The sequence below is a fragment of the Salarias fasciatus genome, chromosome 22 (assembly GCF_902148845.1).
Source record: "Salarias fasciatus chromosome 22, fSalaFa1.1, whole genome shotgun sequence".
In the NCBI taxonomy this organism is placed as follows: Eukaryota; Metazoa; Chordata; class Actinopteri; order Blenniiformes; family Blenniidae; genus Salarias; species Salarias fasciatus.
The window spans coordinates 9969250-9986104 of NC_043765.1; the positions used below are offsets into that span (position 1 = coordinate 9969250).

General features: G+C 51.3%; 3 protein-coding genes across 10 annotated transcripts in view; 1 reads left to right on the forward strand and 2 right to left on the reverse strand.

Annotated features, from left to right (window-relative positions):
* LOC115409065 (class I histocompatibility antigen, F10 alpha chain-like) overlaps window positions 1–16855 on the reverse strand; it is a 272574-nt gene that overhangs the window by 245380 nt on the left and 10339 nt on the right. The window contains exons 1-3 of one of the 3 annotated variants that reach the window (XM_030120040.1): window positions 13473–13477; window positions 10764–10769; window positions 10334–10406 (exon numbers count right to left, since the gene is read on the reverse strand). In XM_030120040.1, coding sequence (XP_029975900.1) covers window positions 10334–10400 — 67 coding nt within the window. In that variant the 5' untranslated portion in view covers window positions 10401–10406; window positions 10764–10769; window positions 13473–13477. Of the gene's footprint in view, window positions 1–10333; window positions 10407–10763; window positions 10770–13472; window positions 13478–15085; window positions 15091–16855 lie in introns of those variants that run through there. The other 2 variants (XM_030120039.1, XM_030120037.1) reach the window with 2 other exon arrangements.
* Window positions 1–16855, forward strand: part of LOC115409066 (class I histocompatibility antigen, F10 alpha chain-like) — a 348874-nt gene that overhangs the window by 127458 nt on the left and 204561 nt on the right. The window lies entirely within an intron of this gene.
* LOC115409078 (class I histocompatibility antigen, F10 alpha chain-like) overlaps window positions 1–16855 on the reverse strand; it is a 420939-nt gene that overhangs the window by 93022 nt on the left and 311062 nt on the right. The gene's annotated exons all lie outside the window — the stretch shown is intronic.

Genomic DNA, 16855 nt, shown 5'->3' on the forward strand with positions numbered 1-16855 from the left:
CCTCAGGAATTGGAGCTGGGATCAATATGTTTTGCTCATGGGCTAACTCCTGTGAGGCAGCAGCAGTGTCCAGTGGGCTCAGAGATGTGACTGACTGAAGGAAAACACTGCAGGACTGATCCTGACTGACTGATTTCAAACAGCAGAATGAAGAACAACGTCTCATTTCAGGCTCTCAGATCCTCTTCTAGCTAAAGAAGCTCTCATGTGTTCACGGCCTGCGACTTCAGGAGTTTGATTGTTATCATCATCATTTCATTGCTAGCTAACATTCGCTGGTTCCACTGTTGCCGTGCAGCTGGAGGACGCTGTCCGTCCTGTCTGAAGCCACTAGATGGCGCTGTGTGTTCAGGAAGTGTTTGAAGCACAGCTCACTGTCAGGCCTTCAGCCTCAGTTTAAAACCAGCAGAAAAAACATGAGAAGAAAAAAACATTCAGACTGTTGTTTAGAGTTTGATCCAGAGAGAAGCTGAGGCTCAGCTTTCTCTCATTTATTATTATTCTGTTATTTCTGCTTTATTATTCACTGACCTTTGACCTCGTGGCGAGCTGTGACCACTGGTTGAGTCTGAAAAAAACTATTGAAAAAATACAAAACGGAAAAAATAAAAACACAACATGATTCAGCAGAAACCAGCTGATAGAAGGATGAAGCTCAAAACTCAAAACACCAGAAGACAAACGGCTGAACGAGCTGATTAACAAGCTAGCAGATGTTTAAGCTAGTTTTTTTAACATGCTAGCAGATGTTTAAGCTTATTTTTAAAGCGAGGGTTGGCGATTTGAATAAGATACATTTTTTGAAATACTGGTTAAAATGATCTTTATGACCCGATGGGAAGCAATTCAAAGCGTGTGTTTAAAGTAGTTTGGAAAATATCCGCTATCTACAGCAGGAGTAAAACGGGAAAAACAGCAACCAATTGTCTTGAGGGGACACCTTTTTTTGAACCAATCAAATCCCTTCTCCATTCGACCTGCCCCCGTGCACGTATATGTACGCGTGCACTGACCCTGGTTCAGTACGCGCGTAGAAGGACCAAGCGTCGTTGCAGAATGGCGGAGACGAATGTTTGGGGGTTTACTTACCGTTGAGTGCGCCATAACTTGGTGGAGTGCAAATAAAGAAAAACGAAGAAACGAAGCGCTGAGAATTAGTAGTTACTGGATGTAACTCCAGTTCTACGAGTAAGTGCGTGCCCGCCTACGGGCTTCGCTAGTGGCACACCTCCAATCTCTGTCCAATCCACTGAGACTATACAAAGCTCGACGTACCAATCCCCCGCACGCGATGGCGCAGCGCCACGCCCCACACCGAGGGTACATAACCTCGGATGGCGCTAAGCAAACCCTTCTTCTGACGTAGCAAAAACAAGGGAAGCAGACAGCTGCGCCAGCAGGTAGGCGGGCACGCACTTACTCGTAGAACTGGAGTTACATCCAGTAACTACTAATTCTACTTCGTAAGTGCTTAGCCCGCCTACGGGCTTCGCTAGTGGTACTCACCAAGGCAAAGGCCGTAGGTCGATGAATGTGCTCCCAGCTGGCCTGCTGACGGGATTGGTGCGTAAGACGGAAGTAAACAAACCATAGATCCAGAACGGCCGTAGAACTCCCGAAGGACGAGGCGGGCACCTAGCGATGTAGCGCGGCCCACGACGTACAAAGCATCGCCACAGCGACACACACACACGCCGGCTGGGAAACCACAGCGGCAGGCGGTGAAGGGGGGGACCCCTGGCCCGCGTTCCACGCACGGGGAGCGGCAGCGAACCCAAAAACAGCAAGCGGCAGAACTCCTGCCCCTGCAACACCGTAAACAACATCAGCAGACCGCGGCAGAGCCGAGCGGCAGGTGGGGAACCCCTGGTCCGCGAGCCCACCCGGGACGCGGCAGCCAGGCCAGTAGGACCGAAACGGTTAGACGACTGAACTCCTGTTCTCGCCGAAAACCGACATGGCCACAGAGTCAGTGCACATATCCAGCAGATACGAACGCACGAAGGTGGACGCAGAGGCCCAGGAGGCAGCCTGGCAGATGTCACTCACCGTGACCCCTCTGCACAGGGCCGCAGAGGCAGCCACACGTCGTGTGGAATGAGCACGAATCACTGCTGGTGGCGAGAGATTCTGTGCCTCGTAGGCAGCTGCAATAGCGCCCCCCACCCAGTGGGCGAGACGCTGAGAGGTCAGCGGGGAACCACGCCCCCGGGCTCCAAACCTCACAAACAGCTGGTCCGTGGTGCGAAAGCCAGCTGTGCGCTGGACATAAAGACGCAGAGCCCTGACCGGGCACAGTGACCGCAGGCGTGGGTCGTCCCCAGACGAACCAGGCATGGAGTCAAACGTCCTGACCCGGATCACTCGCGACCGGAAGTCCGAAGTGATCACCTTGGGATGAAAGGCTGGGTTAGGCCAGAGGTGCACGAGTCCCCCATCCTGGCTGAACACCATGCAGGATGGGTGGACTGACAATGCGCAGAGATCCCCAACTCTCTTGGCAGATGCTAGCGCCAACAAGATGGCGGCCTTAAAGGAGAGAAAGCGGTCCTCCGCCTGCTCCAAAGGCTCGAAAGGAGGTCCCTTGAGGCCCTCCAACACCACATGGAGGTCCCATGGAGAGACCACATGCCTGGGGGGCGATCGCAACCGACACGCCCCGCGCAGAAACCGCTTCACAAGCGGGTGGCTGCGTGCAGAAAAGCGGCCGAAACCGCCGTGGCCCGCTGTGATGGCCGATGCAAACACCGCCAGGGTGGATGCAGCGCGACCGCTGTCCAGCAGGGCCTGGAGGAACTCCAAAACTCCACCAACGGTGCAGGAGACCGGGTCCAAGCCCCTCTCCGAGCACCATGATGTGAAGAGCTTCCACCGAGACCTGTAGGCCTTGACAGTAGAGGGGGCCCTGGCACTCTGGATGGTGGACACCACTGCTGGGGGGAGGTCTAGTTCCACCAGCCTCACCCGCTCAGCCTCCAAGCCAGGAGCCTCCCGCCCAGGAAGGGGCGGGACCGAAGGGCGCCTCCTGCCTGCTGCAGTGCGTCGGGCCCGTCGGGAATCGGCCACGGGTCCCCGACTGCCAACTGAACCAGGTCCGAGAACCACTGCGCACTCGGGGTGTCCGGAGCCACCACGATCACGTGAAGATTGTGCAACCTCACCCTGCGCAGCAGCGGGATCAAGAGGTGGACTGGAGGGAACGCGTACAGGATGCCCGACGGCCAGCTCCTGTGTGCGAAGGCGTCTACCCCTAGAGGGGGGCGTCTGACAACCTGAGCGAGAACCAGAGTGGGCACTGTGCGTTCTCTGCACTGGCGAAAAGGTCTGCCACTGGGCATCCGAACCTGCGCCAGAGTCGGGCTGCGACCCACGGGGACAGGCCCCACTCGTCGTGGAGTGGGCCTCCCCGGGACATTCTGTCTGCACCGACGTTGAGGACTCCGGGCACGTGACGCGCCCTGAGAGACGCGAGGTGCCGGTCCGCCCACCGGAGGATCTCCGCCGCTATGCGATGAAGAGGGGGAGACCGGGTCACCCCCTGCCTGTTCAGGTACGCGACCACCGTAGTGTTGTCTGTCCTGATGAGCACATGGCTGTCCTTCAGCCTGGCTTGGAAATGGAGCAGGACCCTCTGCACCGCCGTCATTTTCCAGCACATTGATGTGAGTGGGAGCCAAATCCCAAGCACCGCCCACCGCGTGGTGGTCTAGGGTGCCTCCCCATCCCGCGAGAGACGTATCGGTGAACACTTCGACGTGATGCGACACGCAGCCCAGGGGAACTCCTTGCATTAGGAGAGCAGGATCCATCCAATAAAGGAGATCCTGGCGTGCTTGGGGCGGGATCGGGAACCGTTTGCATCCGTCCCACTTTCCCACGCAGCGGAGGCGTGCAAACCACCGTTGCAGCCTGCGCATGTGCAGAAGACCCAGCCGGACCACTGGGTGGGCCGCGGCCATCAAACCCAGGACGGTCCTGATCAAACCAACCCCGACCAGGGGTGTGGTCACTGCAGACCTCAGGGTCGAGAGAAGGGAGGTCCGTCTCTCCTCGGAGAGGCGGGCAGTCATAGAGAGCGAGTCCAGCTCCAACCCCAGATAAGCCATGCTCTGAGCTGGGGTGAGTGCGCTCTTGTGTCGGTTCACCATGAACCCCAGGAGCTCGATGTGGTGCAGGACCTGAGTCGTGTGCAGCACAGCCTCCTGATGAGAGGACGCCAGTATGAGCCAGTCGTCGATGTAAGTGAGGATCCTCAGACCATGACGACGGAGGGGCTCCAATGCTGCTTCGACACACTTGGTAAAGGTGCGAGGGGCGAGAGAGTAGCTGAAGGGGAGCCGGTTGTATTGAAAATACCTGGTCCCCATGGCAAAGCGGAGGAAGGCTCTGTGCCTTCTGAGAATGGGGATGTGGAAGTAGGCGTCCGTCAGGTCGATCGAAGTCATCCAGTCCCCAGGTCGAATGCTCTCCAGGAGGTGTTTGACCGTCAGCATGCGGAACCTCCTGGTGGCTATGTGAGTGTTGAGGACCCTCAGGTCCAGAATGGGTCTTACACCCCCGCTTTTCTTGGGGACCAAGAAGTAGGGGGAATAAAAACCCGAGTGCGCCTCTGTCGCGGTCAGCTCCGTGACTGCACCCCGGCGGAGGAGTGAGGCTACTTCTGCCTCGAGAGCGGCCATCCCCGCAGGGCATGCGAGCCGCGTACGAAGGATGCCGTTGAAGAGAGGCGGACGACAGGCGAACTGCAGGGCATAACCGTTTCTCAGCGTCCTGGACAGCCAGGGAGAAAGCGGTCCCGACATAACACGCCACATGTGAAACCGGAGCGTGAGTGGCTGTACCACGGCCAGCGGGGACGGCCCACCCGTCCTCCCGGCCTCGGGAGACGGGGGGCCCCCGGCGAAAGGGCTGTGGAGCAGGCGTCCCCTGAATGAGAGCGGGCGGCCGCCAGGCGGCCGCGGACCGGCGCTTTGCTGGGGACAGCCCGAGCAGAGGCAGCGCGATCCCGGAGTTTTCTGGGTCGCTGTCCTCGGTGCTGATGTGGGAGCCTTCCGGATCGCTGGCCGTGATGCTGAAGCCGGAGCCGGGACGCTCAATAGCGGGAGCCCGGGACGGCAGAGCTCCGCTGCTCCGAGGCTCCGCTGTGATAACACACGGGGAAGCCGAGGGAGCGCTGCCGGGAGCAACACCAATAAGGCCGGGATCGGGGCGCTTTACGGCGGACACCCGGGCCGGCGTGAGTCCGCCGCTCGGCGGAGAAACTCCGCTGGGAGCGGCATGAGTGGCGCCGGGGCTGGGGCGCTGCACGTCGGCAGCCCGGGGCGTAACGGCACCGCCGCTCTGACGCCTCGTCATGCTAACACGAGCGGAGGTCGGCGGACAAACGCTGCTGAGAGCGCTATGGGTGCGGCCGGGGCCGGGATACCCCACGGCGGGGATCCGGGCCGGGCCGGAGCCATCGCTCTGACGCTTCGAAATGCTCACTCGAGCCGAAGCCGGCGGAGAGTGCAGCCTGAAGCGTTTGCGGGGCGCTGAAAAGCCTCAGCCGCCTTATCACGGAGCGGGAGGAGGGAGGGAGAAGGGCCCAGCCGGGTTTCGCACTTTTTGATCATGCTAACACGGGGGAGAGGAGGGACTGCTGCTCTTTGGAAGATGTAACGGGCCTGACGGCCTTTATTTGCATGTTTGCTGGCAGGTGCGGGTCGAGCGGACGGGGCGCTCCGTGTCTCGGGAGCGCGGGACCGTCTGGGCTGATCGGCGCCCCGGGAGGATCGGCGGAAAGACGGTCCGGTCTGTCCAGGTGCCGAGGTGCTCCAAGGAGCGGGACGCCGCTGGTCCGCAGAGCGACGGCGATGCGGCGGCGGCTCACGGCGGGGCTGGAGGTGCGGGGCGAGCTGCTGCGAGCCTCGTGCTGCTGCCTCCAGGCGCTCGATGATCACCTGTATATCGGGCCCAAAAAGAGAAGAGGTGGACAGGGGGAGTCCCAGGACGCCCCGCTGGTCCCGCTCAGATAAAGAAGACAGACCAAGCCACAGGTGCCTCATGGCGAGCTGTGCGTTGGCCATGACGCGGCCTCCACTGACGGCGATGGCTCTGCACATGCGCATCAGGACTTCGGCCGTATTTTGGACTTCCACGATGTCTTCGGGGGAAAGCTGGGACTTCTCGTGGCAGATCTTGTCCACAGAGCCCAGGAGGAAGGTCATGTTATTGGCTAGGGCGAACGTCAGGTTGCCGCTAGCGTAGCCACGATCCAGGAAGCTCGCCATGCGCCTGTCCCTTTCCGACGGCAGCACGGGCTTTCCGCCGGGCCAGGTGGAGGATCGGGGGAGGAGGCACAGCCGAACGGAGTCCTCAATGGCAGGCACTCCGGAGACCGGCGGCCAGCCCTCCACACAAGAATACTCTCGGTAGCCCTTCACCGTACCCTTGGCGGCAAGTGGCGTACCCCAGTCCCGCTGCACGTGAGCTTGAAACGACGGGACGGCGGGCCATAGGACCGCAGTCCGGGACCGAGCCCGTGACTGGGTTGCCAGCCCGAGTGCAAAATCACGCTGCACCGGCCCCGGAGGCTGCGGCGGCAACGCGAGGCCGGTGCGCTCGGCGGCTGAAGTGAAGAGCCCCGCGAGGTGCTCCACAGGCTCACGGGGGAGACGGGATGCGGTGGAGGCGGAGTCGAACCGAGTCGAACTCCGTGACACAGACACGCTGCTGCTGCTGCTGCTGCTGCTGCTGCTGCTGACGGTCTCCTCGGCGTCGTCCTCACCGGCAGGAGCCGGGGAGGTTGCGCCCATGAAGGCTGCTCGCCGCTGGCTCTCTTCGAGCGGCAGCGCGAGGCAGGCCGGGCAGGAGGTCCGCTGGCGGTGATGCTGCCAGCCAAGGCAGAGGAAGCAGAGCTCGTGACAGTCCTGCACGATGAGCGGAATGCCGCAGGAGCGGCAGGAGAACGGCCCGACGCCCGATGGCGACTGGTCCCGGGCCGGCGAATCCATTCAAGTCGAATCTTGATCCGTAGAAAGAGGCTTCTAAGTCTCATGGAGATGCTGAGAAAGAAGAAGGGTTTGCTTAGCGCCATCCGAGGTTATGTACCCTCGGTTTGGGGCTGGCGCTGCGCCATCGCGTGCGGGGGATTGGTGCGTCGAGCTTTGTATAGTCTCAGTGGATTGGACAGAGATTGGAGGTGTGCCACTAGCGAAGCCCGTAGGTGGGCTAAGCACTTACGAAGTAGAACAGGTTACGGCAGGGATGCATTGGATGCGGAAGTGCCGCGCGCACCGCGCGCGCTGCGAACGTCTCAGCGTCTCCGCTCCCAACGGGAGCTCCTCCAATGGGGTGGGAGCTGGGCAGAGCTAGCTAGGCGGAGCCTTGGGGAGATGCTACATGCTAACGCTAGTTTTCCAAGATCGCCAACCCTGGCTTTAACATGCAGATGTTTAAGCTAGTTTTTTTTTTATCAAGCTAGCAGATGTTTAGCTAGTTTTGAACAAGCTAGCAGATGTTTAGCTAGTTTTGAACAAGCTAGCAGATGTTTAGCTAGTTTTGAACAAGCTAGCAGATGTTTAAGCTAGTTTTTAACAAGCTAGCAGATGTTTAGCTAGTTTTTTTTATCAAGCTCGCAGACATTTAAGCTAGTTTTTTTTACAAGTTAGCAGATGTTTAAGCTAGTTTTTCACAAGCTAGCACATGGTTAAGTAAGTTGTAGCTAGAGTTGCCAACCGTTCCTTGAAAAACGGAATTGTTACGTATTTGGATGTAAAAGTGTGCGTTCCGTATTGAGCTGAAAAGGAACGCACTTTGTTCCGTATTTTTGTGAGAGTCAAAACGTGAGAAATGGAACTTGCGCTTTTTTTTGAAAACTTACGGTAAATTGTTCACCGGCTCTCTGACATTCTGTGACCAATGAGCTGACAGAGATGGCTTGACAACACAGAATCGCTCTTATCTCATTGGTCAAAAAAAAGACGGTTCCGAGTAGGCTACGGCAGCTCATTGGCCAGTAGTCAGTTTGGTCACAGAGCGCACGGGAGGAAGTAAATCAAAACATTAAAGCAGCGCAGCATGGCGTCCAGAGACATGTAAGTTTGTGCCGTTTCCATATCGGATATATCATGTTTAGTTTATTGATTTGTGTCTGCTGCTGCAGACTGTGGTGTGTTTTCAGTTTAGAAACGGAACCTTGTTGGTTTTTCTGTTCAGAAGGTTTTTCAGTTTTGATTTTGCACTTTTTTAGTTGAAAATAAAAAAAGGAACATGTTAAAATCCAGAAGAGACAGCAGCTGTTTGATCTTATTTTGCACATTTAGCAATAAATATAGAATAGAATAAGAATAGAAGACTTTATTAATCTCACAGTGGAGACATTTACAGGCGTATAGGCTCATGGAACCCACAGCAGGGTGCAAAAGCAATGAATGATGCAATAATTAACAAGTTATAGTGCAAATCATAAAAGGATTGATAATAGAAGCTAAAGACAATGACGATCTAACTGTATGTACTACCTGAATCTTAAAAATATAACAGGAAATATATAATATATACAATATATACAATACAATATGCAATATATGATGCAATATATAACTATACAGTATGATATATAATATGTACAATATGCTTTAGCAGAGTGAATGGATAATGAAGTGTCGCTGAATTTCTTAAGGGGGGGTGCAGGATATTATAATGTCCAGGATTATTGCACATATTCCACACAGTAGAACTGTACAGTCTGACAGCGGTGGGGATGAGAGACCTGTGGTAGCTCCTTCCTGCACTGAGGGTCTCAGTCGGCCTCTGAAGGAGCTGCTGAGCTCCTCTACCGTCCGGTGCAGTGGCTGAGAGCTGCTGTCCTTGATGATGATGATACTTGAATGATAACTCTCACTGTAGGCCTCAAATACAAACAGATCAAGCTGATCATGAGTTATTACAGTCTTGCTACTGTAGGTGTAATGCAGTAACCTCATGTGTTTTTATAGTCTGTAATAGGTATAACTGCGGCAAAATGCTGTTAGATATGCGTTTTTGACCCCCCAAAAATCCAGTTTCTTTCAGCTGCCCGCGAGAGGCGTTCCTTATTTCAATCCCTGGGAGTTGGCAACCCTAGCTGTAGCATGCTGATAGATGTTTAAGTTAAGTTTTTAATCAAGCTAGCTGATGTTTAGGCTAGGTTATTTAATATGCTAGCAGATGTTCAAGCTCGTTTTTTAACAAGGTAGAAGATCTTTAAGCTAGTATTTAAACATGCTAACAAATATTAAAGGAAGCTTTTTTTTAATCTAGCTAGCAGATGTTTAGGCTAGTTTTATTTATCATGTACAAAATGTTTTAGCTAGTTTTTATAACATGCCAGTAGATGATTAAGCTAGCTTACTTAACATGCTGGCTGATGTTTAAGTGAGCTTGTTAACATGCTAGTTAATGTTTAACTTAGCCTTTTTAGCTAGCTTGTACAACAAGCTAGCCGATGTTTAAGCTAGCTCAGCTCAAACTAAATGAAGTTTAAGCTATCCTCTTTGACATGCTAGCTGACGTATTAAATAGCTAATTCAACATGCTAGATGACATTTAAGCTAGCTTGTTCAGCATGATAGCTGATGTTTAAGCTAGCTTTTTGACCAAGCTAACTGCTGTTTAAGCTAGGTTATGTAACATGCTGCAGATGTTAAAGCTCGCTTATTTAACAAGTTTCTGACCTTTGAGCTTCTTTAACAAGCTAGCTGACAGTGAAGCTAGTTTAGCTAACAAGCTAGCTGAAGCTAGCTCCTTTCAGCAGCTAGCTGAAGGTTAGCCTGGTTGCTCAGCAGCCCGTTAGCTCCTTGTTGAGCAGCTGCTGGAGCTAACGGGCTGCTGACGCTGACTCAGGATCAGTGGGACATATTGATCTGCTTCCTGTCAACAGTCAGCAGCCTGAATGGAGTGTGTGAGCATCACACTGAGCTGGGAGAAAGTCTGAGGAGAGAAAGGAATCCAACCCAGGTCCTCCTGCTGTGAGGGGACAGTGCTAACCACTTCACCCCTGCTGCTGCTGCTGCTGCTGCTGCTGCTGACTCAAAGCTCAAAGAACAAGAGACAAACTGGGAGTTTTCATTCAAACTCTGTTTGGAAAAAGTTTGAAGCTGAAAAAAGTTTTCTTTGAATTTCACAAAGCAGCTCTCACATTTCTCTATGGATCTGCTTTGATTCTACTGGAGTAGGACTGGATCTGACCTGACCAGCTCACTCTGTGTGTGTGTGTGTGCGCGCGTGCGTGCGTGCGTGCGTGCGTGTGTGTGTGTGTGTGCATCGACTCAGTGAAGACAGGATGAGGAAAAAAGACAAAGTTCAATCAAACCTCCAGTTTGGTTGAATCGTTCCTTCGCGACCTCAATGTTTGCTTTGAAGGTTTGCTGAGTTCCCATCAGGATCTGAGTCTGACTCTCCCAGTACGTTGGATCTTCTTCTGTCATTCTGTTCGCCCAGTCCTGTGTGGGAACTACTCTCCTGGTGTTGCTGTCGTAGCGATTGACCTGAAGTTCATCAATCAGAGCAGCAGCCACAAACTCTGGAAAGTTTGGAACATTGGAGGCTGCAGTGCAGAAAGCCTTGAGAGAGTGAATTTCTGGAAGAAAGAGAAGAGAGTAAATCAATCAATAACACTGACAGTCCAGCCTGATTGGACATTTGCCGTTTCCCTCTGATCTGGCTGCTTCTTCCTTTTCTTGTGTAAAGTGTTGAGCTGCTTTAAAGCCTGAATCCATGAGATTCAAAGAGCATCTCTTCACTCTTTTCTTCACTTCATCTGATTGGAAACACTTGATGAGACCAATCAAAGCTCACTTTCTTCTCACTGATCAACTCTTCAACTCACTGACTGATTCCAGCTCACTAGAAACTCATGGTGTGTTCACACCGGACGCGTCATGGGCGTCGTGGGCAGCGCTTTTCTATGCAAAGTCTATGGTGGACGAGCATCGTGGAGAGGCGGGCGGCAGGGCGACGCGTCAGGAGCGTCGACTTTTCAAGCGTTTCGAGTGTCGACGCCCACAACGCGCGTCCCCGGCGTCAGGAGCGTCTTAAGCATCGCTTTTTGAGAGTTGGGAAAACTGAACTTTCGACGCGCTGCCGCTGGGCGTCAACCAATCAGAGACGATCCCTCCGGTGTTATGTCACTACGAGTGATCCGAGGACCGATGCGGGCCAGCCAGTGTTGCTAACTTGACAACTTTCTAATCTTTCCAAAGCTTCTTGGTGACTTTTTTTGTCAAAAGCGACTAGTGACAAATCTAGTGACCTTTTCTGGTGGTCTGGAGACGTGACAGGACGTCTCGTTGCTGTCCTCAATGAGCAGCGGGTGCTGCGTGAGCCTCTCCCCCGTCCCAAAGCACTCACAGCGGTCAGTCTCACGCAGCACTCCCTGCTGCAGTCAGAGCAGAGAGGAGCAGACCAGCCAATAGCGACTTTTCTTACTGGGGAGTTGGCAACACTGGGGCCAGCAGGTCGTCAAACTGGGCACGGGAGAGACGAAAGTAGCCCTGGAAGCGATGCTCATCCTCACGCAGCTCCTGGAGCAAATGGTGAAACTCCCCAACTTCAGAATGCCTCTGAATAATGGGATGAACCCAGAGACGGCGCCCATGTGCCCGACGATGACGCGGTCTAGCTTTATTTAACAAATAAAGCCAAGCCACTCTCCTGATGCGATCCGCCATAGCTGGAAACAGAAATAATAATAATAATAATAATAATAATGATAATAATAATAATAATAATGATGAAGAATTTTATTTATCATGCACTTTACATTTGTAAAACAAATCTCAAAGTGCTACAGTGGAGTTTAAAAAATAACAATGACAATTAAATGTAACAGATACAGGCTAAATCAATAAAACACTCATGCTTTAACACATCAACAAAATACAACAGGGAACAAGTAAAATCATTCAAAAGCTTTCATAAACAAAAATGTTTTCAAGCGAGATTTAAATGAGTCCACCGACTGCGGTGCCCTCAGATGGGCAGGCAGGGCATTCCACAGACGGGGTGCTGCAGCCTGAAAAGCCCTGTCCCCCAGAGAGCACAGCTTGGTTTTGGGGACCTTCAGCAAATTGAAGTCGGCGGAACGGAGGTGTATGGTCGGGTCACGTGGGGAGAGAAGTTCTTTTAGGTACACTGGTGCACTACCGTAGACACACTGATGGATCAGGAGGCAGATTTTGTATTCCAGCCTGAACCTTACCGGGAGCCAGTGAAGGTTATGGAGAATGGGAGTGATATGGTGTCTTTTTGGCACCCTCATCAGGATCCTGGCAGCACAGTTCTGAATTGCCTGAAGCCGTTGTAGGCTTCTTCCAGAGATCCCGATGAGGAGTGCATTGCAGTAGTCCAGCCTGGACGAGACAAAAGCATGGACCAGCTTCTCAGCAACGGGGAGGGAGAGGAAGGGGCGTAGTTTGGAGATGTTCCGGAGGTGAAAAAAAATGAGGTCTTAAAGATGTGTTGGATATGGAGGTCAAAGGAGAGGGTGGGGTCAAAGCAGACACCCAGGTTGGTAACGGCAGTTGTTGGGTTGATTTTGTGGCCGGCAAATGATAGAACTGTGAAAGGGGAGGACTTACGTTGATGTGGGGTTTCAATTAATAGAAATTCAGTCTTGGAGCGGTTGAGCTGGAGAAAATTGTCATTCATCCATGCTTTAGTCTCCTCCAGGCAGGCGGTGAGTGATTGAATAGAGAGGGAGGAGGTCCGGTCCAGCCTGACATAGAGCTGAGTATCATCAGCATAGCAATGGTAGGAGACTCCATGCTTGCTGATGATGTGGCCCAACGGGAGCATGTAGATGGAAAACAGGCTGGGTCGGGTCCCAGCACTGACCCCTGGGGAACCCCACAGGTGACAGCGTGGGACCTCGACCTGGCCTCCCCAAGGGCCACATACTCAGCCCTACCAGTTAGGTAGGACTGGAACCACTGGAGCGCTGTATCTGAAAGACCAATGAAATGCTGGAGTCCATGGAGAAGGATGGAATGGTCAACAGTGTTGAAGGCGGCTGAGAGGTCCAAGAGTAACAGGAGTGATAGAGAGCCCTGGTCAGAGGCCACCAGCAAATCATTGGTGACACTGACCAGAGCTGTCTCAGTGCTGTGAGCTGAACGGAAACCGGATTGGAATTTGTCGTACAGATGGGAGGACTGGAGGTGTGTGTGAATTTGTGTGGAGACTACCTTTTCAATGATTTTTGACAGGAAGGGAAGATTGGAAATGGGCCGGTAATGTTGGTAATGTTTTTCAGGGTCAAGGGAAGGTTTTTTGACAAGTGGTTTAATTATTGCAGTTTTTAATGATTGTGGCAAGTGATCGTATTGCAGGGAGTGATTGATTATGGTTGTAATCAGGGGGCTCAGTGTGGAAACATGGGATTTGATCAGGGATGAGGGAAACGGATCCAGGTGACAGGTGGAGGGCCTCATCTTGCGGATGAGGTCCTCCACCTGTCTGTCTGTAACAGGGAAAAACTGGGAAAATTTGGAAGCTGGAGTCGCAGGTGTGGAGTTAGGAGAACAAGAGGGCAAGAGAGCGGAATGAATGTTATCAATCTTGGATATGAATGTATCCAAGAATGCATCACATTGTTCATTATTGTTTGTTTTTTGTGTAAGTGGTTGTGGTGTGAGAAGTTTGTTTACAGTTTTAAACAGTTGTTTAGAGTTTCCCGGGTTATTGTTAATGATGTTTGAGTAGTATTCAGAACGGGCAAGACTGAGGGCTTTGGAATATGATTTTTGATGTTGTCTGTAAGTTTGTTTATGGACTGTTAAACCTGAGGCTAAAAACCGCCTCTCGAGGACCCTCCGAGCCGCCTTCTGTCTACGCAGTGCACCAGTGTACCACGGAGCAGATTTCGTGAAAGTCACAGTCCGAGTCTTCAGTGGGGCATGGGTGTCAAGGATCAGCTGTAGTCCAGTGTTGTAATGGTCCACAAAGGCGTCTGGGGAGGAGTGGTGGGCAGTCTGGGTGAGGTTATGGAAGTCACGGGTCAAGTGGTCTTGGTCGATGTCTTTTATTTTGCAAAAATGGATTTGTCGTTTGTCCTTATGATTTGATGCTTGCAGGGGGAGGTCGAGTGAGATGGCATTGTGGTCCGAGATGCCGAGGTCATAAACATGGAGGTTTTTTATGGGGGTGTTTGTAATGACGAGGTCCAGGGTGTGTCCTTTGGGGTGGGTTGGAACATGTATGTATATGCTGGGTGAGGTTAAGTGAGTCAGTGAGTTGGGTGAGTTCCATAGAGTACTGACTCCTGCGCGCCAATAAACTGACATGCGTCGCAAGCGTCGCAAGCGTTGTGAGCTTTGTGACCACCTGGTGTAAAGCATCATGCTTGAAGCGTCACAAGCGTCAGCTTCGAGGCGTCCCAAGCGTCGACGACGCCCACGACGCGTCCGGTGTGAACGCACCATAACTTCAAACAGCAGCAGAAACACAAGTCACTGTTCTTCATGTGGAGAAGAAGAAGCAGGAAATGAAAGGAGCCAGAAGAGGCTGAAGCTGTTTGAACCAATGAGAATTCAGAGAGAGTGTTGCTGGGTGGAAGACACTCAGTCAGGTTCCTCCATGAAACTAAACTCCATTCAGCTCCAGCCTCAGTCTGGAGGACAGTTCAGGTCCAGACTGAAACCCTCCTCTCCTCTCAGGCTGTCAGCAGCAGCTGGACTGGAGAACATCTGGAGTCTGATTGGTCTGATCTGTTAGAAATATGTTCAGCTCAGCCTTTTTCATTTCTTCTTCCTTTTGACCTTCTGTGAAGCTCTTTGGTTCAACTGGAGCCGTTTTGAAATGTTGGACAAATCAAACTGAACTGAACTGAACGGCGTGACGTCATCAGGATACAAACAATGGAACTGGAATCTGTTACAGTACATAAATGTAATCTCATTACAGGGATATCTGATCAAAACAGGGATTACTGAGCAGGATTACTTTGGAAAATCAGACGCAATTTCCCAGAATTCCAGCAGAGAGCCGTGGAGAACAGACATGGAGACACTTTCTGGAACAAACCGTCAGAGATCCAGAATGATGGACGGTGAGAAGAGAGAGAAACTCTTTCTGCTGCTGGAAACTCAGACAGCATTTAGTGTTAGAGAGACAGATAGGATATTATATGTCAAACGAAAGATTTATGGCCCCCAATAAACCCCTCCCCTTGCCATTTGTCCACCATTTGTCCAGCGTATGTCCACTGCGCATTTGTCCCCCCCCCCCCCCCCCCCCCCAAACTTCCTTCCGTCTGAGGTCTTTTGAAGTTTTTACGACGGGTTAGGTGTTGACACATCTGAAGGGATGAGAAGGAGTCAGACAGTCGGTTGGAGGGGGGTGAATTTATATTGTACCCGGAGATGGCGGAGAAACGTGTTATGAAGAGGTTATATTACAAGCCGAGTCATCCTGGTAGTTTCGGTGGGGTAGAGCGGCTTCATAAAGCGGTTCAAGATGAGACGGGAAAGAAAGTCAGGGTGGAAGATGTGAAAGACTTTTTATCATCTCAAGACACCTATAGTCTGCATAAACCGGCTAGGATACATTTTCCAAGAAACAGAGTTTTTGTTACAAGACCTCTCAAACAATTTCAGGCAGACCTTTGCGATATGCGAGCATTAGCCGATGAAAATGATGGGTATAGTTATTTACTCACGGTCATCGATGTGTTTTCCAAATTAGCGTACGTGCGAGCTTTGAGAAAGAAGACCGCGGCTGAGGTGGTGTCTGCCTTTGAATCCGTCTTTCGCGAGAGCCAGACGCCTGAAAAACTACCGACTGATGCAGGAAGAGAATTTTTCAACAAAAGTTTCAAGATTCTAATGAGGAAACACAACATCATACATTTTGCCACAGCCAGTGATCTAAAAGCCTCCGTGGTTGAAAGATTTAACCGAACGTTAAAGACCAGAATGTGGAGATATTTCACTGCTAAGAACACTAGACGGTGCGTGGAAGTCCTACCAGACTTAGTAAAAAGCTATAACAACACTCACCACAGCAGTATAAAAATGCGCCCGGCTGATGTGACTAAGGGCCTTCAAGTGTTTCACAATTTGTACAGTACGCCTACACCACGAGACAAGAGAAAAAAATAAATAAAGACAGGATTTAAGGTTGGCGATGTTGTCAGAATATCCAAGTTGCGAGGGGTCTTCGATAAAAAAAAATACGAACAGAGTTTCACGGATGAAGTATTTACGGTGTCAGAATGCATTCTGCGTACTCCGCGTGTATAAGATTATGACGGCGAAGTGATCGAAGGTTCATTCTGTGAGCCAGAGCTGCAGAAAGGAAAAAAAAGACTCTTTAACATTTAACTCATTAACATTTCTCAATCATACAATTTTCAAACAGGCTGTTAAATATTACATTTTACTACAAACAGATATGTCCGGGTGTCTGTAGCACTTTAGGTGGTTATATGACCTTTTTAAAGTTCTCCAGAGGTGAACCTAAAAATTATGATCTAAACAAGAAACTCAGGTTTCATCTTAACATGTAAAGCAAATAATCAAAAGTGTTACTATGTGTGACCTGAAGATAACCAAATCTGCTCCTAACTTGAAATTTTAAGTTACTGCTCTCAAAACTCTGAAACATGTCGTGTCCTTTGTGATAAGCATCGTGAAATTCTCTGATATTTCCCAGTTAACGTGATCACTGGAAAACCTTCACATCCACCCAAGTTCTAATATATAGATCTGAAAATACAACTCAAAAGGAGGTAAGGTTTTTAAAAAAGTGTATAAAATACAAGAAAAGGCATAAATGAATAGTAAAATCATTCAAAGACAGAGTCTCATTCTAAATATTCAAAATAAAGCCACACAAA